Source organism: Mixophyes fleayi, chromosome 11 (genome assembly GCF_038048845.1).
Source record: "Mixophyes fleayi isolate aMixFle1 chromosome 11, aMixFle1.hap1, whole genome shotgun sequence".
In the NCBI taxonomy this organism is placed as follows: Eukaryota; Metazoa; Chordata; class Amphibia; order Anura; family Limnodynastidae; genus Mixophyes; species Mixophyes fleayi.
Window position 1 is genome coordinate 97,814,457 of NC_134412.1, and position 22,460 is coordinate 97,836,916.

The 22,460-nt window shown below is 46.1% G+C and overlaps 1 protein-coding gene across 1 annotated transcript in view; it reads left to right on the forward strand.

The window, feature by feature from the left end:
• The first annotated feature begins 280 nt into the window (after positions 1-280).
• Positions 281-22,460, forward strand: part of ADAMTS15 (ADAM metallopeptidase with thrombospondin type 1 motif 15) — a 41,743-nt gene continuing 19,563 nt past the window's right edge. The window contains exon 1 of the mRNA XM_075190564.1: positions 281-1,610. Coding sequence (XP_075046665.1) covers positions 651-1,610 — 960 coding nt within the window. The 5' untranslated portion in view covers positions 281-650. The remainder of the gene's footprint in view (positions 1,611-22,460) is intronic.

Sequence of the window (22,460 nt, forward strand, 5' to 3'; positions counted from 1 at the left end):
TGCAAGGTACATGGAGCAGCCCGGCTCATTCTGGTAAATGTCCTGCAGAAAACACAAACATATCTGTCAGGTCAGTCATCCAACGCTGCAGAAACTGCCTCTAAAATCCTGAAATGTCAAAGCATTGTGCAGAGAGAGCTGGCTGAGGCGGGGAGAAAACAGCTGCTTCTAACAGATGATGAGATTTTCTGGCTCTTTAAACCCTGCCGGCAATGTTAGGAGAGGGAGGCCGTGTGTGACTGATAATGAGCTACAAGTCCAATAAGCCTGCACAGCACCTCCCAGAAAAGGAAAGGGATGTATATAAAGATCTGCAAGAGGCTGATGCTGCCTGTGAGCTGACAGGTAAAGAAGGAGCAACATGCACCATGTGACAGTATGAACATCTGGATGAGCGGCTGAGGGACCAGCTCTGGCTCTGTCTGTCTGTGAATGGGGCATCTCTTATGGACATCTCTCATTTTACTTTCTGAATGTTTTTGCAGCATTTGTCAATAAGTTGAAGCAACTTTTAAATGGTGGATACATTTCGTTTTCCTTGCAATGTTTCCTGGACATATATTTTCCTGATTATCGTCCATCTATCCTCTTCCTCCATAAAGTATATATTATTTTCAGTTTTTGGAGAATTAGTGTGAGTCACAGTCACCATGATCACACATCTGGCTGTCACCTCGCTGCTCGCATTCTCCTGTCTCACCCCTTCTTTGTGTTCCTCTTTGGAGGGAGTTCTGGTCACCCCCAAAAAGCTGGATTCTGATATAAATGGAAGGCAGTATTTTAAAGAAGGCAACGAGCAGAATAAAGACCTGGGAGTTATATTCCAAATCTCTGCTTTCCAGGAGGATTTCTATCTAAATTTGAGCCCTGACTCTCAGTTCCTGGCACCAGCTTTTTCCATGCATTCCCCCGGTGCTCTCCCCAAACCATCACCAAGTCTGAGACATTGCTTCTTCTCCGGAGACGTCAATTCTGACCGGGATTCCTTCGCTGCTCTGAGCCTCTGTGGAGGACTTCGAGGGGCTTTTGGCTACCAAGGGGTGGAATATTTAATAAGCCCTTTAAAAAATGGCACACGGGGCCAATTCCAGAGTAGCCAGCAGGGGCCGCACCTGCTACAGCGAAGGAGAGCACAGTTTCAGCCAATGGACACGACATCCAGGTGTGGGGTTGGCTCCGGGTTGAACCGTGGCATCATGGAAGCTCTAGAGAGATACAAAGGTTCTAAGCACAACAAAAGCCATTTAAATGGGAGCAGGACCCGGGGAGGCAGTCCCCGCTCCAGGCGCTTTGCCTCAATCACCAGGTACGTGGAGACATTGATTGTGGCTGATGAGACAATGCTCAAGTTCCATGGAGATGATCTCCAGCACTATCTGCTCACACTGATGGCCACATCAGCCCGTTTATACCGCCATCCCAGCATCCAGAATCCCATCAACATTGCCGTGGTCAAGTTTATGGTTCTGACAGATGATGGAAAGGGTCCTAAAGTTACCACCAATGCTGCCTTGACTCTGAGAAGCTTCTGTGCATGGCAGAAGAAATGGAACAAAGTGAGCGACAAGCACCCCGAGTACTGGGATACTGCCATCCTCTTCACCAAACAGGTAAGCCCCAAAACACCAAGACATACCCAATGCCAGGGAGCACTGAATGTGCATGAATAGGATATATATATATATATATATATATATATATATATATATATATATATATATATATATATATATATATGTGTGTGTGTGTGTGTGTGTGTATGTGTGTGATGTTTATTCATTTTATGTAGCATGCTGCTGTACATAAACTTGCAGAACACACAATTTTGTGCCCTGTGTAATGGGAATCCCCCCACAAACCACATATTTTTCATTGAAAGACCTGCAGGTTGTGCATGTGACATTACATGATATAATAGGTTTTATTTGCTGACTGCCCCAGTTTTCAGCTACAGACCTGTGAGTCAGATGTATGGGTTCTGACCTGCAGGGCATGATGCCAGCTGGGTAGTAATGAGGAAAGGACAGATGTGAGTGCTGCCAATCTGAGCACTTTCATCTCTGCTGAGAATCCTTTTATCGGACACAATTTATCAGATAGATAGTGAAGTGTTTTTATATCAGTCTCAGACTCCTGTTCACTTCTCAAGGAAAAATAAACTGGAGAAGACACATCCAGATAAGAGCTTAGTGAGAGGCTCTGCAGCTGGGTAGGATCAGGACACAGGGAGAGACCATGATAACATTGTATAATCCCCATTCTCTCACTGTCACATCCCTGTGTTCCAGCAGGTGGGAGGCTGCACCGTCAGGAATCTGTAATCTCACTGACACCAAGACTGCTGCCAACACCATATTTAGCAGGTTTACATGAGGAAGACAGAGTACAATCTTTATTTTAAGCCCCACGTGAGCACTGGAGACAGTCTGCTGTTATCTAGTGCAGCAAGAAAGCTCATGTAAGAGGACCTGGAAGCGGAGGGAGAGTTGTAGTATGTCTATCCTGGTTGCACATGACAAAGTGCTAACACATGTGTTACCATTACCTAATGACTCTTCTCCATGTAGTACTAAGAATGTGAAACTGACCAGCACATAAAGTTATTCTTGTTTTAGGAGGATATCTCTGCTACAGCGCATTATCCCAGCTAAACCAATGGGATAACGCCGCAGACAGCAGACCCTCAGTTGTGTCATGTGTCACATGGTCTATTTATAGCCATATCACACCGGTAATAGAGCTTGTACTGGCATCGCCCTACACCAAAGGGTTCACCTATCACCTACGTATAGTGGGAGAGCCTAACATCATCTCAGGATGGCATTAACAAAACAAAAGCATTAAGATAAAAGCTTTATTTATTTATTAATGCCCAGTGCGCTTCTCTACACTTAGAAATGTTGAACGTGGGAGGGAACAGACACGTTATGGGCTATGTAGAGGAGTATGCAGCCGCGGATATGAACATTAGGAAGCTGCTTCCCCCCTGTGTATTATACGACGACGACGACAATGATCAGATCTTGCATCAGCATGTAAAAAATTAATTAAATAGATATGGGGGAACAACGTGACCCCCTGAAAGTCAAACCAGCTCTTGCACTGCCAGCCTATGCTGGTATCGGCAATACTGGGGGGGAAGGGGCAGAAAGCATGCGGGGGGTCTCTCCAGAGAGAGAGTCCAGGTCTATGTTACTGACTGCAATGCCCTGTAACGGTCACTGTGTCCGCGGCTCCGCTCAGAGCAGGGTAATCGCCGGCTGTTGAGGGTTTATCGCTTTCATTAACCATTGGCGTGCCGTACAGACACCCAGGAGCTGCCAGCATGGACCTGGGGAATTAGGAAGCAAACTGGTTAGATAGGGATGCGTGGGATGTGTCTTTAATTAAAATAAATAAAAAAAATTGTGTCTTTTTTTTTTATAGCCACTTTTTCAAGGTGCACTACCGATTGCAGCCTGTATGACTTGGCATGCTGGCGCTTGCAGTTCTACAACTGCCAGGATACCCTGAGGGCCACGGGTGTGCTGACACTTGTAGTACTACAAGCACCATCATACCTATACAAATGAAGGTGTCCAGGGCATGCTCGGATCAGTAGTGCACCATAAAAAAAACATGTTATCTCTCTTTAAATTTATTTACTGACCCACACCCACCGCTGAGGGGTGTGAGAATAGCCCTAGCTCTTTCAGCATGGGGCTGTTTTTTCCTAGCGGGAGGGGCCCACTGGTTTCCTTAGCACTTTAAGAGGGACCTTAAGCTTTTCTCCCCCGATGTTGCCGACACCAGTCTTAGCATCACTACAGCTGGTTTGGTTTTTGGAGGGAGGGAACACTTTATCCCCCCATTTATTTATTTAGTTTTTTGTAGAGGCTGCTAAGCTAACATACACCTACAGGGTATTATGTACTTGTAGCGTCTCATATGCTATAAGTGTATCTTGCTGAAATGTGAGCAGTTTACATACTATGCAGACTTGCCGGTAACTTGAGGACCCTGCGACTCTGCGTACTGCGCACTTTCCACGCACGTAGTATGAGGACACTGTCACTTTATATAGCGTTACTGGTCATTACCTCTATCTACCAGTGACTACAATGGAGGAAGCCTGCTACATGTGACACATAATATAACCGTACTGAAGTTATGCTGTATAATAATATATTGTATAATAAGGGCTCCGATCCCACTCACTCCCAGCAAATTCCATACATAATAGCCCACTTTCCTGAACATATGTTGAATGGAATAAGTATAAGTGAAGGAGGTTAGAGGCACTTACCTGCCTCTCACCTCCTGCACTGCAGCCAATCTCTCTGTCCTCATCCACAAACATTCACTCCCCGGCCACTGTATGTATCTACACCTACTAGAATAGGCAGGGTATGACGGTCAGTCAGAATGTGACCTACTGGTACATGTCCCCCCCACTGACCCAATGTAAAATGCCAAATATATTGCTCCCATATTAGCTCTGTATTTCTCATAGAACCATTTATTCCATGGCCTGATGCCTATCACATGTCTGTGAGCGCCTCTGTCCACTAACGTCTGCCTCCCTTGTCTTACTCATCTTCCGTTCACCCCACTGGGAGCCCTTGGGATGGGTCCACTTCTTCATCTATTGGCCTCCAATCAATCATCCTTGTATCTGTTCTATTAAAGCAGTACTCCAAGGTACAAGTGTATTCTGTTTGTCAGGTCAGGTACTCACATACTGATTAATCCTGAGCACTCTATCTCCTCATACATTCCAAGCTTTAAGGAAAACATAAAGTCAATATCATAAATGTAGAGTGGACATAAGAAGTCCAGTACATATAATATACACACTGTGGCTGATATTCACTAATTAACCACCCATCATATGATGTGCAATGCTGACCACTGTTCTGCTCCAACAGGTGCATATTATATAGCTCTATATACATCCTGATGTTCACCATATGTAGCATATAATGCCACCCGATTCCCTGTATACAGTGTAGCCCCAGGCGATATGATGCATGATGCTTCTTGCACATAATACAGCCCTTGTCCAGGTTATAATATTGCTGTGTGCCCAGCATACAGCATAGCCCACATGTCCAGTATATGGTAAAGACCCAACACTAAGGGGTCTATGCATCAGGCTGATGTTTAAGTATTTACTGCTTAATGGAGGAGATATGGCAGAACTCTTCTCCATTTAAATATCGTGCAGCATCGCAGTCCCCATTGATTACTATGGGGACTGCGATGTTCTGCAGTGCATCAAGCTTAGATAAGCTTTGCATCGCGCAAACAGGTAGCGCCATCTCAGGATGGCGTTACCCGTCATTTCCTGTGGGATTCTACTGGAGCTTCTTCGGCTTTGCAGAATCCGATACAGTGTTAGTGCTGTGCGCATGCGCACAGCGCTTCCTCCCACAGTCAGCGCTAAGCTGCCGGTAAATAGGAAAATTAGATTACAGGAGAGGGGTCACAGGAGAGGAGTCGCCAGGGCTCCCGGTGTAGCCCCAGCATGATGCATTCAAGCGGAGCATAAATATACATCACTGCCATGTGCACCGATACAGGTTTAGAGGCACCGCATCATGTTGATGCACAGACCCCTGTCAGTATAACTCCATGTCCACTGGTCAGTATGCCCAGTACATATTCCAGCCTCACTCATGCCAATTGTAGTCTATAGCCCAGTCTTGCCTAGAACATCTTAAAGCCCTAATACCCTCAGACTATGGGGCCACCCTCAGTGTTACTTGTTGTGTTCCAGCTTTCTCCTATAGGGGCACATTTATCATTATTCGGCAAAAGTGAGAAATAGTTATCAATCCTTATCGCAAGGATAAGGATTGAACTATTTCTCACATTTATTAAAAAGGGAACACAGAAACAGCAGTTCCGAAAAACTGCTGTTTCTGTGATAGAAAAAATCACACTTACCCCCCTCTTCGGACGCGCTGTCTCGGGATCTCCTCTTCTTCCTTCAATTGCGCATGGGCAGTGCACATGCGCACAAAGTCCCCACTCTGTCTCTGCAACTATCGTTGCAGAGAGAGCGCGCTGAATGACAGGGAGGGATCATGTGATCCCTCCACACATGCGCTGTCCAGCTCTGCTCGTCGGAGCAGAGCTGACAGCATTAGATTTCCTCAATTCGGATGATGTACGCCAGCTTCAGCTGGTACATTAACATGACAAGTTCCCGAAAAAAATCATTTTTCGGGACTTGTTAGATTGCGGCCAGGAGCAGTCACCATTCTGTTGAATGGTGACTGCTCGCAAAAACGATCAGGAGTGCAAAGCAGCAGATATCCATGATATCTGCTGCGATGCACCTTTAATAAATTTGCGGAGGGCACATCGGGACTTTAATTCCACGGTAAGTGCACAAAAGTGCACTACCGTGATTTGTTAAATATGCCCCATAGTGATCTGTCCCAGCTATTTCCATCACATGTATCGGACGTGAACTCGGCACAGGTTGTGGTGTGGGCATTACTCCGAGGGCCCAGAGAATGGTACATTCCTCTACATCAGGCCAACCTGTGGCTCCAACCCACCACACTTTGTTGTGTTTTGTGCTTTTGCCACAAAGTATTTTACACACAGTTCCCAGTATGTCTATGTCCCATAGGTTTATAGAGAACTGTGATGCCTCTTCCTCATTGTAGCCCAGGAATGAAGTGGTTAACGAGGTGTGAGGTGCGCAGATGATCTGGTGCTGATTTCTTACACTCACTGCACAAATCCAGACTCTGAATAAAACATTTCCCAGCTAAGATTCAAGGCTCAACGGGGGTCACAAGAGTTCATCTTACCTCTGTGCGTTCTTGTCCTTGCTTGCACCCGTGGCCACATAAATACACAGGCTAAGAAATGATAGGTCATTCCACTTCCTTCTCTTCCTATACTTCCCCGAGATACATCATCTGTAACATGTGCTGTCTAGTTCTGTCCTGTGTTCTGGTACCAGATTACCCTCTGAGTGTATCCAGACAGATCATGCATCTAAAACCATCCCCAGTATTTACACTGTTCTCTTAAAGAGGCAAAACCTTCAAACATAAATGTAAAACGTGATAGAAACGTCTATTGTCCAAATCAACAAACTGCCACACAGAGATGTCATACAGTATACACAATATACAACAACACTATACATCGACAGGTCACAGGAAGACACAAACTGCCACACAGAAGTGTCATACAGTATACATACAGTATACAACAGCTCTATATATTTACAGGTTAGAGGAGGATACAAACTACTGTGCAAAAATATATATTTTGTGTTCATTAACTAATACGTGTCACCTATTATTCCATGACTAGACGTATCCCACATCCAGAGTTCATGGTACAGGTACAACGCTGCTATTGTGATGATAAGAGTCTCCAGATATCTATTCTCAGTATATTTCAGATCGAAATCAGATCTTAGGGTCCTGATTATAAAGGTATAATCATATTTCTCCTCCTATGGGTTTAAATACTTGGATAAGAAATGTTATTCTTGGAAGCGGGAGAGACATTAGAAAAACACCCCAGTTCCAGTAATCCTCAATTTACTTACAGCATTTATGTCAGGTCATATCTAGCAATAATACACCCTATATTTATTTATTTAGGGCCGAGATAGAACATCCCCCCCATGGGGCACCCTCTGTGCTGGTCAGACACGTGGATCCAGCTAACAGCCTGAGCTCAGGAGGGGAATAGACCCTGTGAGTTCATTACATGAATTATGAAGACAGCACTACAAACAGACACAAATAAAAGGATGATGTTTAGTTCCTTTGAGCCTCTGACTGCTGGAGAGCAGATGGTTAACCCTTCGAATGCTAGTTTGAAGTGTGCCAAATTGCTTGCACATGGTAAATGGTTTGGGCTGACTGTGAGACACCGGTAATGAATGCCGGCTGGTGGGTGCAGCATACAGTAAGGTGTGTGGACTGTTTGGGGGTTACACTGAGGGGTCTTAGGGTAAGACCCCTCTCTGGTATTTAAGTTACTTGGGAGTGGAAAGCCCAGGAGGCTGCTAGCTAGAAGTCCCTAGTAATAAGGCCATAGTAACTCAGAGAGAAGTACCAGATCGTGTAGTAGTTACCTATATCCATTATGCTGATATTTGAGCCCTCATTTTTGGGCTGATCCTGAACGGATTCCCGCCACACCTCTGACACTGCACCCCCCTTCCCCCCAGATTGGACATCTGTTCATCTCCCCTTAGAATAAGAAGTTATTGTCATGTTACAAACTTGTGGGAAGAAGAGCTCAGATTGTTACGGAATGTGGACTCTCTGTACCAGATCTCGGACATGTACTTTTCTCAGACTTAAGATAACAGGACCTAAAAAAAAGTAACACGACAGACTTGGCCTGAACAATGGAAACAAAAGATCCAGTATGTTATGATTTAAACTAATATAAAGTTTACCAAGATACAGTATACTAGTAATAATTAGATGTTATTATCCTGTAACCTTTAGTCTTGTACACAATGCGTGTCCAGCTCGGTGGCCCCATCATCCGTGGACTAAACGATGTAATGCTCTTGTGCCCCAGTTGTAGTCTGAGATTCAGTCTGCCCTATAGGTGTCTTCTGTACCATATTCCTGCTGAATTCCTCCCCATAAAGTGAGAAACGATTAATGTACCAGTGTTTGTATTTTATAAGGAAGATGCGACTTCTGTGCTCTCCATCAGTCATAAACCTCACCTGAAATGATTGTGATCCTGATCGTGAGCACAGACACACCACAAGATGCGAAGGACGTCATTCCATCGCTGAACCAGATTTATAGTTCTGATGAACATTCAAATGAAACGATGGTTGATGCTTTGGAAGGACTATCATTCATTCATCGTCTAAGTGTACACACTAATGCGATATTGGGCCAAACAGTCGTTTATCGGGTGATTTGCCTCATAATTGGCCGAAAACCCTCTAATGTGTATCCAGCCTAATTCTTAGTATCTGTTTTAATGATGTATGTAACTTTCATCTTTTGTTTATGTTGTATGTAGAAGTCTCTGCCGGATGTAACTCTGTGCAGTTGGGTTACTGCACAGTACTACGCCTCTTGTTCTGAGAGCTAGGTGCAATTCTCAGTGTATTTTCTTAGTCTCTATATGAGGATACATGCACAGTACCACTTCTCCTGTTTATTATGTTTAAGCAAGGCCTCTTACCCACTGGTGTAAACTACATACATTTTACTAGTATGTTTGATGTGAGTTGCTGACACCACACAGCTGTGTCAGAAGCAGTATTTAACATGCTAATAATTAGAGATGCTCGGCCTCAGTTTTCTGAAAACTGAACCCACCCGAACTTAGGGGATCCGAGTAGGCTCGCGAGCTGGCTCGATACTTTTGCGTGTCCTCGGATCTGAATCTAGGCAAAACGTCATCGGTGCATTGTTGGATCTTGCGGGTTTTGGATTCCATAAGTACGTCCCTCCCCAGGAGATCCAGCGCCATTGCTCACACAGAAACAGGAGGGATAGCAGTGTTTTTGTCACTCTCTATTCTCCAGTGACACTGCTCAGTGCCATTGCTCATACAGAAACAGGAGGGGTAGCAGTGTTCTTGTCACTCTCCAGTCTCCAGTGCCATTGCTTATACAGAAACAGGAGGGGTAACAGTGTTTTTGTCACTCTCCAGTGCCATTGCTCATACAGAAACAGGAGGGGTAGCAGTGTTCTTGTCACTCTCCAGTCACATTGCTCAGTGCCATTGCTCATACAGAAACAGGAGGGGTAGCAGTGTTCTTGTCACTCTCCAGTGCCATTGCTCATACAGAAACAGGAGGGGTAGCGGTGTTTTTGTCACTCTCCAGTGCCATTGCTCATACAGAAACAGGAGGGGTAGCAGTGTTTTTGTCACTCTCCAGTGCCATTGCTCACACAGAAACAGGAGGGATAGCAGTGTTTTTGTCACTCTCTATTCTCCAGTGACACTGCTCAGTGCCATTGCTCATACAGAGACAGGAGGGGTAGCAGTGTTCTTGTCACTCTCCAGTCTCCAGTGCCATTGCTTATACAGAAACAGGAGGGGTAACAGTGTTTTTGTCACTCTCCAGTGCCATTGCTCATACAGAAACAGGAGGGGTAGCAGTGTATTTGTCACTTGACAAAAATTGACTGTAAATGACTGGAAATTAATGGTATTGAGGTTAATAATAATGTAGGAACAAAGAAAGAACCAAATGATGTAATTTTAGAAAAAATAGGGATTTTAGAAAAAAAATAGGGATCCGAAACCATAACCAAAACACGCGAGGACGGTTTTGACAAAACCAAAACACAAAGTTAATCCAGATCCAAAACCAAAACACGGGGGTCAGTGAACATCTCTACTGATAATGTGTGTTTGTATGTAGATTGTGTTGGCGATTTACTCCTCCATATGTGATGTCAGCAACTCACAAGGAGGACAGTGTTATGTGTCTATTAACTAGATCTTTGCGACCGGGCTGTACAGTGTTGTTGAAGGGATACTCATTCATAGAATATGCCGTCAGATAAGAACCACTTGGCCCATCTAGTCTATCCTATGATAACCACCAACCCTATCTGATCCTTAGTTCTTTGTAAAGATATCCTTATGTCTATCGCAATCATTAAATTGCTCTACTGTATTAACCTCTACCACCTCTGATGGGAGGCTATTCCACTTATCCACAACCCTTTCTGTGAAGTAATTATTCCTCAGATTTCCTCTGACCCTACTTCCCTCCAGCTTCAGTGCATGTCATACATTCCAGGGGGTAGTTAGCCCTTTTGGCTTCACACCGTGTGGTATGTGGTTTTGGCACAGTATTCGTGTCCCTGTGGAAATGCTCTTAAATTGTTGCACATTACAGGCTGTGGCTACTTTCTCTCCACGTGTCTGTGTTGTGTATCATGACGCTGGTTCAGAGGAACTAGGTGCATAGACGATCTGTGGCCAGGTGTATTAGAGACGCCTGTGCCTTTAAGCTGAAGCAGCCTTTGCATTCTCTCCTTTGTGCACAATGAGCGTTAGTTGGAGAGTTTGTGTCAGACTTCTGGGAACTTGGGGAGGAAAGATAACAAATGATCTTGTTCTCCAAATAGCTGCAGGCAGCCAGCACACCAGGAACCAGGAATGTCAAGAATCCCCACAAGAGAAATAGGATGAACCTGTGTCCTGTCAGTGAGGTGTCAGCTACAATTTAATTCCCATTAGTACTGGGAAGTGTCATGTCAGCAGCCTGTGGCATGTACCGAAAATGTTACTACACCCGGGGCTTCAGTGCATGCAAAAAGCAAGATGAGCCCTAAACAGGCTACAAATGTCCTCCTTATATCTTCTAATAAACCTCTCTGCAGAACATCGCTCCAACTTACTCCATGACAATTAAACATTGATGTATTTTGCCTTCATTGGCATCAAGCCATTTATAGCGATAAGATACGTGACTTGTGATACTGCCATAGTCACCTCTGTCAGCCACGTTAATAGCCCTAGACCAGTAGATGCTTTTATTTTATGTTATTAAAGTGACCCAAACACTGCATGGTATGTGATTACAGCTAGGAAATGTCCCATAATGTCAGTGAATGAATAATGCCCCAATTCCCCCAGCACACACATCATGCCATCCCTCCATAATGCCACCATATAGACCCATTACTCCCCCAGCACACACATCATGCCATCCCTCCATAATGCCACCATATAGACCCATTATTCCCCCAGCACACACATCATGCCATCCCTCCATAATGCCACCATATAGACCCATTACTCCACCAGCACACACACACACATCATGCCATCCCTCCATAATGCCACCTTATAGACCCATTATTCCCCCAGCACACACATCATGCCATCCCTCCATAATGCCACCTTATAGACCCATTATTCCACCAGCACACACATCATGCCATCCCTCCATAATGCCACCATATAGACCCATTATTCCCCCAGCACACACATCATGCCATCCCTCCATAATGCCACCATATAGACCCATTATTCCCCCAGCACACACATCATGCCATCCCTCCATAATGCCACCATATAGACCCATTACTCCACCAGCACACACATCATGCCATCCCTCCATAATGCCACCATATAGACCCATTATTCCCCCAGCACACACATCATCCCATCCCTCCATAATGCCACCTTATAGACCCATTATTCCACCAGCACACACATCATGCCATCCCTCCATAATGCCACCATATAGACCCATTATTCCCCCAGCACACACATCATGCCATCCCTCCATAATGCCACCATATAGACCCATTATTCCCCCAGCACACACATCATGCCATCCCTCCATAATGCCACCATATAGACCCATTACTCCACCAGCACACACATCATGCCATCCCTCCATAATGCCACCATATAGACCCATTATTCCCCCAGCACACACATCATGCCATCCCTCCATAATGCCACCATATAGACCCATTATTCCCCCAGCACACACATCATCCCATCCCTCCATAATGCCACCTTATAGACCCATTATTCCACTAGTATACACATCATGCCATCCCTCCATAATGCCACCATATAGACCCATTATTCCCCCAGCACACACATCATGCCATCCCTCCATAATGCCACCATATAGACCCATTATTCCCCCAGCACACACATCATGCCATCCCTCCATAATGCCACCATATAGACCCATTATTCCCCCAGCACACACATCATGCCATCCCTCCATAATGCCACCATATAGACCCATTATTCCCCCAGCACACACATCATGCCATCCCTCCATAATGCCACCATATAGACCCATTACTCCACCAGCACACACACATCATGCCATCCCTCCATAATGCCACCATATAGACCCATTATTCCCCAGCACACACATCATGCCATCCCTCCATAATGCCACCATATAGACCCATTATTCCCCCAGCACACACATCATGCCATCCCTTCATAATGCCACCTTATAGACCCATTATTCCCCCAGCACACGCATCATGCATCCCTCCATAATGCCACCTTATAGACCCATTACTCCACCAGCACACACATCATGCCATCCCTCCATAATGCCACCATATAGACCCATTATTCCACCAGCACACATATCTTGCCATCCATCTATAATGCCATCATATAGACCCATTACTCCACCAGTATACACAGAATGTGGTGTTAAACAATAAATGACAAACTGTACAAGTTGTATTCACAATGCAATTGAAGATGAATCAGGTCCAACCATAGATTTGTGCAGGACTGGGCCTTGCAATACTGGGGCCCCTGTGCGATATCCACTGCAGGGCCCCTGTTAAAAGTTTAATTTACTGAGATACTCCATCCCCTTAACTGAACCTTGCACATTTGTTTCTGGACTCTTTGTGTTCTGTGTGACCCCATGGGCCAATAGGAAGCCACAAGCTCTGTGCATGCAGCCTATTGGTTCACACAGTCACACTGACATACCAACACTGGAGCCCTGGGAGACACTGTTTCCATCTGCAGTACCGGGAACACCACTGAGAGGGTGTAAGACAAGGTGAGGAGAAAGGTTTTAAGACAGTAATTATTCCACCTGCCTGTGTGAGCTGGTGGGACAATTAGTGTCCAGGCCAAGTAGATTAACTCACCTGAAAACATGAGCTATTGGGGAGGTGTGAGTCCTGGAGTTAACAACACTGCTTTAAGAGCTGGGCCCTTTGCGGTGCACTGATGGCATCACTGTTATAAGCACCAGGGCCGATTCTGGTTTGACTCGCCTCTCGTCAATGGTTCTTGTTTGTAAAATGTATCTTGTACTCTACTGCTTTCCAGTACTCTCAAACACAATGCCAAATATGACCAAACTGTAAAGAATGCACATACCAATATGTTATTATATTTATATAGTTGGGTCTAATATGTATGCACATACAGTTACTGCATTTAACATAAATGGCTGTGACATACTGCAAAGGCTGCTGGGGCTGAAAGAGGACAGCACATGATTGGACAGGAGCCTAAGGATGCATCACATGACCCCTGTTTTCAGCTCATGCAATGTGTGTGTGTTACTGCCTTGTTACAGTAATATATGTATGATTGTATAGTGTACGCAGTCACCAGCACTATAGTCTCTCATAGTAGAGGGTAGAGAGGACCCTGCCCATAGGAGCTTACAATCTATAAGGAGAGGGTGATGCTGAGACAACAGGAGTACGAGGGACAGGATGTCTGCTGGTAGTGCCCAGAGGGTGTAGTATCATCTGGGGTGATGCCAGTCAGTGGGATGATGCCGGTTGTTATTGGAGGATATCATGCCAGGAGTATGAGCCAGTCTTTATAATTAGAACGTGGACACACCCCACACTTTTATGTAATGGGCCGCAGTCCCTGGACTCTGACAGGGAAAAAATGACATATGCAGCATATACTTACATATTACTTTCTCAGCAATATGTAGCACTAATAATAACTGTCATATAGTGGTAAGATATTCTGCAGAGCTGTACCAACATACCCAGAAGCCTCTCTCCCCCGTTACACTGTAACCTGCTCTTCCAGCCGGATCAGGGTCAGTGTGCCGCAGCAGGAGTTGGGCGCAGAGCCATAACCCTGTCATCAAGGACGGAAACCATTTGTGATTACAACACTACGAAGGACCGCAGGGTGTCTCCTGCAAATTGGATATTTGTAATTATTGTGCGATTTAGCTATTTAATTTGGGGCACATGACAGACCAGTGCTGAGTGTTATGTGACAGGGTCAGGCACACACCAGAGCTGGCTGCTGGGTTACACCGCAGTGTAGGAGCTGAGCACATTGTTGGCCAGTAGGATATGACAGACTAGCCGTGTTCCTGATACAGACATGGAGAGCGTGTAGTCACCTCGGCAGCGTCACGCCATATAGTATAGTATTTGTAGAAGGTATGGAGCTGAACAAAGCTCTGTTTACATCACAGTGGAGGTCTTTACTCTCAGCTTGTGATTGTACAGGGAAAGTTATTGAGGTAATAAACTGTGATAAATTAAAAAGAGTTTAAGTAGTGCGGAGACAGGTCACGTAAGTAACCACGTGATCCACATGGTCTGCAGCTGTAAGGCTACTACTGCCTCAAAGCAGCTAGCCATAGCCCGCCTCACCCCACACAGCAAGATCCGGTGATCAGGAAGAGGGTGTACGAAGCCTTATCAGTGGTTTATCCGTAGGGCTGAGTGGCCCAAGATGGCGGCAGAGCTGGTGGCTCAGCAACCACAAGTGATACCGCTAATAAGGTGCCAGAAATTATAAGACCCATCCTTGGTCTGCTCACCACCATTAACCTGAAGCTTCACTCTGATAAGTCACCCCTTGGGGTCTGAAAATTGGGAAACAAATCGGACTATTGAGAGAAAGGTGAAAAGCACCAGACTAGGGTGTGGGTGCAATATGGTGCACCTCCCAATTATATGGGGGACATCGTGCTTCTAAGTACTAACCAACTACCCAAAGTAGAGGTAGATGGATAGATAGATAGATAAATAGATAGATTAGGGGTATGGGGACTTTTACATACATATGAAACCTGCTTATGGATATTCTGTGTACCCTGCATGATCCTTACATACATGAGGAATGTGCTTCATACAAGTAACGGACGACAGTGGACAAGTTCTGGATCATGCACATGTCAGTAATGTAGCGTGACAACACAATGGCATGGAATGAAATTCTATAGTATAATAGTGCATTTAATTACTGTAGGGTAAACCCAGCCAGACCTGCAGAGCATCGCGCTCTGCAGATTATGATGGATAGGAAGCGCTGACAGACCTGGCTGAGTGACGTTCCGCTCAGGGAGCTGTGTCTGAACCTGCCCCCACCAGGCTCTTGTCAGCCTCTGTTCTACCCTGCAATGCTGAAAAGATTAAAACATACAAATGCCCCCCCTAAGTCAGTCAAGGGTCACAGCTCCCCCCCCCTTCACTCTGTGGGTTCCCAGTTAACCCTTAGAAACCTTTCAGCACATACACTGCAGACACCTCATCCAGAGTAAGCCCATTCTCTACCACTTGGCAGACAGCACAGGGCTTCTATACCCCACGTCCGACGTACAGAGGATGTGACCAACTCTACAGACAATGATTTAGGATTTCCACTACAGAAGCCATTAAAGATGACGGCAGATCTAGGCCACCAGCTAATTACTAGACAGGTATCTGCTGGTATCACCGGGCAGCTGGGGATACATTATGGATGTAACGGGGGTTATAGCGCAAGAAGAAATATATCTTCAGTTCTGTGGAATTTGCTAGTAAGTAATAATGATTGTAAACATACAAAGTAACAAGAAGGAAGCACTCCTTTCCCTCAGGTTCTGTATATTATACAATATATTATATATTATACAGAGACACACACCGGGATGCAACGATTAGTGGGACAAATGCTCCAAGATTCAGCGCGTATGAGTTTGTTACACATAAAACAAACGGATGAACACATCATGAGTGTAAGTGGGGCGTAAGTGTCTGTGGCATCATGACATATACAGTGTTCATACGTGATTGGTGCAGACCTGCGCTGGCCTTAAGATGCGCACGGCTCAGTGTATACATGCGCTATCATGAGCGATAATTGCGCCCAATTTGCAGTCAGCTCTGCCCACCCTCCATAAGCTCCTGGTGTATATAATATATAGGAATAGAGTATAACGTGTTTGTCTGAGATACATGAAAACCCTTCTCTTGCTGCTGTGGATCACAATATACATTTGTTATTTTCTGATTGAATTGTACAAGAAAATTGCTGACATATGAGGGGTTGGGGGGTAATTACATTCTGTAGAGACCTTGGTAATTAGACCTGTAAATCCTTCCCCAGCTTTAGCCTATAACCTGGGCCGAGGCCTTATATGTTATACTAATGGATGCAAGACTGCTCTGTGTCCTGTAATACACAGAAACAGTCATACAGTAATTTGCTAATTTTTTACTTGTGCCATTATTCACTTAGTTACAAGGAGTTCCTCCCAAACCTCTGGAGTGATTCTGACATATGAGAATAAGAGTATTACATGCTATAATAGATGTAATCTCTGCAGGGGGCAGCAAGGTGACTGTGTGCGGCCCCCAGTAAGAGAGATACAGGAGGACCCGAGAGGTCAGGGCAGATACACTGCAGAACCTCTATCCTGGTCTCTATGTGTCCTGTCCCGCATTGCTCCAGGTCTCACTGTGGCTGCGGGGGTAGGTACCGTGTCAGTAAGGTCAGGCAATGAGTCAGACTACCTGACTGGTACTGTACTGTGGAGCCACCTCGTCCTCACCACAGCCAGGTAGAGGGAGGATAAGGCAAACAGTGGGTCCGGGGGAGGAGCTATGTGTTACAGGGGAGGGGCATGGTGTGATTCCTATATGATGTGACACGCCCCCTTTCACAGCATGGTCACACCCTGCAGGCAATGCCCACGCTTCTACCCCAGGGTGAGAGGTATGGCATAACCACGATGAGCACCCTCTTTCCCTGTAATAAATCCTACACATTTACTTGCTGTAACGTTTTGGCGTTGGTCTTCTAATGTCGGCATGTTGTTTGTGACATTGTGATAGCTGACATTTCCAGTGTCAGATATGGGACCACGTCCGTTCTCAGTAATAAGATAAAACAATACATTTAATGTAAGAAAGAGCCACCTACCCGTAATAACATATCAGTACAAGTGTTACACGCTATAGCACATCAGACAATAAAGCAGGGAGGAGCTGGGAGCCACAGGTGAAGGCTCGGGGGGGCCGCAGGGTGACGGCTCAGGGGGCCGCAGATGAAGGCTCAGGGGGCCAAAGGGTGAGGGCTCGGGGGACCAAAGGGTGAGGGCTCGGGGGACCAAAGGGTGAGGGCTCGGGGGACCAAAGGGTGAGGGCTCGGGGGACCAAAGGGTGAGGGGTTCGGGGGACCAAAGGGTGAGGGCTCGGGGGACCAAAGGGTGAGGGGTTCGGGGGACCAAAGGGTGAGGGGCTCGGGGGACCAAAGGGTGAGGGGCTCGGGGGACCAAAGGGTGAGGGGCTCGGGGGACCAAAGAGTGAGGGCTCGGGGGACCAAAGAGTGAGAGCTCGGGGGACCAAAGGGTGAGGGCTCGGGGGACCAAAGAGTGAGGGCTCGGGGGACCAAAGAGTGAGGGCTCGGGGGACCAAAGGGTGAGGGCTCGGGGGACCAAAGGGTGAGGGCTCGGGGGACCAAAGGGTGAGGGCTCGGGGGACCAAAGGGTGAGGGCTCGGGGGGCCAAAGGGTGAGGGCTCGGGGGACCAAAGGGTGAGGGCTCGGGGGGCCGCATGTTGCACATCTGTGGACTACACGGTATTCCATCAATATGAAGGAATTCAGTGTCCTCAGAAGACACCTCCTATGGTGCAGGGAAGCACACATAGGATTATTTCCACTGTAACAATGGAGAACAATGGGATAAATTAGAGCTTGATGGATTTACACAGTGTTTGCATCTGATTCTAAAAACTGCAGTTGTAAAAAAGTTTTAAGGTGTACCTGTTACCTCCTCACAGGGATTATGTGGGCTGAACCCATATCTACAGATTACAGACCATCAATTCAATACAAATTAATGAGGTTACTGAGGCATGAGGTTACTGAGGCATGAGGTTACTGAGGCATGAGGTTCTTCAGTTAATAGTGAATACTGGTTCAGCCCGGTGCATTACATAACATCTACCTCTGTTATACAATCCCAGCATTATCTATCTCAGCATTAGTCCATGCTGTAATCTTCAATCTTCTACCCTATTGATGTACTAAGCGCCGGACAAGGTGTGATATCACATTACTCAGGTACTAGCTGCACGCGGCCCTGTAACCCAGTGAGATTACCATCAATTGCGTCTTTCTGGAGACATCCTTCAGGGATTGACAATTATACATTTTTCTTCACGACCCCACCTAAAAACGTATCTCGGGCCTCATCTAAGGAGCCGCTAAAGAGAAATCCTTGTTGAGACAGAAATAAGGAAATCTCTGCTCTTCCAGGATGTTTTTCTTACTCTGTGTTGACAGCATAATAACAGTTTAGAGCAGGAAAATAAGATCATACAGTATCATGTATGAGAGGCCTCCGACCCGCAGTATAGAGGGCGAGACCGCTTGAGAGGTGGATTAGAGATGTTAACGCGCATGCAGTACAGTAAGGTTGCGCAGACGCATGCCCCTCTGATGCGTTTTATTTTGAACCATAGAGGTCTTGAAATACCTTATCTATGAGACATACATTTCGTAGTTGATGGCGATGACTGTTGCATATTTGAGCCGGTTACATGTGTGCGCTAGATCTAAGGCTGCGCATATCTTGTGATGAGTGTAACTCCAAACGCAGATGAGAAAACACAACTCTATATCAGGCCCGGACCTTTATCACCCCCATGTAAACCTGCTTTCTTGGAGGTGCCGGAGACTGCGCTTCGTTCTATACAATCAATGAGATGCCTTTTGCACCAAGCAGATGCACTTTGTATTGGAAAGTGCATTTTTGTGTGCGCATATACTAATTAAATAAAATACATTAATATGGACAAAAGTGGCATTGGAAATAAAGGGAATAATGATAGCTCCTCGCTCTCATGACGTATTAAAGATAAATAAAGCTGTAATTAGCAGTATTTTAGGATAAAAGATGCAATGAATGGGTGATGGGTGAAATAGGCAGGAAAGGAATAAGCGTCCCATCTCGTCTCACAATCCCACAAATAGCCTCCGCAGCGGAGTGTCCGTCATGTACGCTCTACCGGGAGAAATAACCGCATCTGTGCTAAAAATAGCAACAATTACAGACAACAGGGGTTAATTTCCCTACCAGAAAACAAACTTAGATACAGTCAGAGGCTGAGGGCAGACTCGGCTCAGCAGCCTATTAGGATCATTTTAAAGGAAAAAAAATGCAGGTGACCCAGCCCATGGTAGCCCAGTGATCCAGCCCACGGTAGCCCAGTATGCAGGTGGCCCAGTGATCCAGCCCACGGTAGCCCAGTATGCAGGTGGCCCAGTGATCCAGCCCACGGTAGCCCAGTATGCAGGTGGCCCAGTGATCCAGCCACGGTAGCCCAGTATGCAGGTGGCCCAGTGATCCAGCCACGGTAGCCCAGTATGCAGGTGGCCCAGTGATCCAGCCACGGTAGCCCAGTATGCAAGTGGCCCAGTGATCCAGCCACGGTAGCCCAGTATGCAGGTGGCCCAGTGATCCAGCCACGGTAGCCCAGTATGCAGGTGGCCCAGTGATCCAGCCCATGGTAGCCCAGTATGCAGGTGGCCCAGTGGCCCAGCCCATGGTAGCCCAGTTCAGGTGGCCCAGTGGCCCAGCCCATGGTAGCCCAGTTCAGGTGGCCCAGTGGCCCAGCCCATGGTAGCCCAGTATGCAGGTGGCCCAGTGATCCAGCCCATGGTAGCCCAGTATGCAGGTGGCCCAGTGACCCAGCCCATGGTAGCCCAGTATGCAGGTGGCCCAGTGATCCAGCCCATGGTAGCCCAGTATGCAGGTGGCCCAGTGATCCAGCCCATGGTAGCCCAGTATGCAGGTGGCCCAGTGATCCAGCCACGGTAGCCCAGTATGCAGGTGGCCCAGTGACCCAGACCATGGTAGCCCAGTATGCAGGTGGCCCAGTGATCCAGCCACGGTAGCCCAGTATGCAGGTGGCCCAGTCATCCAACCACGGTAGCCCAGTATGCAAGTGGCCCAGTGATCCAGCCACGGTAGCCCAGTATGCAGGTGGCCCAGTGATCCAGCCACGGTAGCCCAGTATGCAGGTGGCCCAGTGATCCAGCCCATGGTAGCCCAGTATGCAGGTGGCCCAGTGGCCCAGCCCATGGTAGCCCAGTTCAGGTGGCCCAGTGACCCAGACCATGGTAGCCCAGTATGCAGGTGGCCCAGTGACCCAGCCCACGGTAGCCCAGTATAGGGGGGCGTGTATAAAGAGGGGGATAACTTCATGCGAGACAAGCATATTATAAATGTGTATAAATCACTATGAGGAGCACATCTCAGGTTCCGTTTTGTGCTCCTCACTGTAGAAGGACATAGGAGAATTCAGATTTAGAAGGGTTAAAATAGAGAGGTTAGAAATAGCAGCTTTGCTTACATTGGAAAGAAAGAACACTTGAGGTGACCTAGTTAATAAGTACAAATATATTTGAAGTCAGTACAAAGATTTGTCTAATACACCTTTCGTAATAAGAAGCCTACAGAGGACAAGAGGTCATCAGCTGGGAGGGAAGAAAGACGATTCCACCATTAGCAGAGGAAAGGCTTCTTTTCTGTAAGTGTGGTGAAGCGGTGGAGTTATTCCTTCCTGCATGGGGTGGTGATGGCAAGTTCGCAAACAGAATATAAAAACCGAATGAATTCCTTATTAGAAGTAGTATCTGTAGATAGGTTTGATAGAGGGTGATTGATCCAGGTAATATTGATACACAACTGACTACGGTCACACCGACGGTTCTGTTTTTCTTTCCTTTGGATCAACACAATTAGGATTTCTGAAAGGTGGAACTCGATGGACCTGTGTTTTTTCAACCATATTAACTATAAAGATATAAGACTTGTGTTTACTGGGTCCCGTTGTCCCACCCACCTCATTAAATCATCATGGCTTTAGTATGGACAATGTAACGATTGTTTAAGGTTCAGATTCATAATGAACTTGTGCCAGCTCCGGGGTAAAGGTGAAGTGTGTAATGTAAGTGTTACCTCTATTTCTCTTTTACTCTATGAACGTAATGTTTGCTCAGTGCACACACTTACAACTGAGTCACCACGCATGTGAATAAGCACACAGTTCATTATTGTAAGCCCATCTTAGTGGAACAATGATACATAGAACCTGATTCATCTTTGGACATAAGACACTTTGCTGTGTCTTGCGTGATAAAGCTCTGTGTATGCGTCAGAACGGAACTAACGCTAATCAACACAATTGCACGCAATTCTAGTCCGAGCGTAAATTACACCTACAACTGCCCACGATTTGAAGGGTGAACGGGGGGGGGGGGGGAATGGGCCGGATGGACATACATGCGGCAAGTACTGTTTAGGCAGAGAGTACTTATACCCAGATTCATATGGAAACGTATCTTGAGATCCGCTTGTATATGAATGCGGGCGTTCGTGCGTACAAGTTACATACAGGTTTTATAAGCGCAAGATGTGTTCACATTGCATTCAAGGATGAATTATGCCCCAGTCTCATGCAGTGCTAAAGTGTATGTAATATGTTGGTGCTGTCATTATACCACAGAGTTACCCTAATAGTGCAACAATACAAAAACATAAAAATAGAACACTCTGTAAACTGAGAAAACAAACACGGTAATAAATGGATGTCTAGAATGATTATAGCATTGATGTTCTGTCTTCAACAGCGACAAACACATTTATAAGAAGAAAAATAGCAGTTTCTTTCTTATTTTTTTATGCTTAGGCAGTGCAGTGGCCTAGTGGTTAGCACTTCTGCCTCATA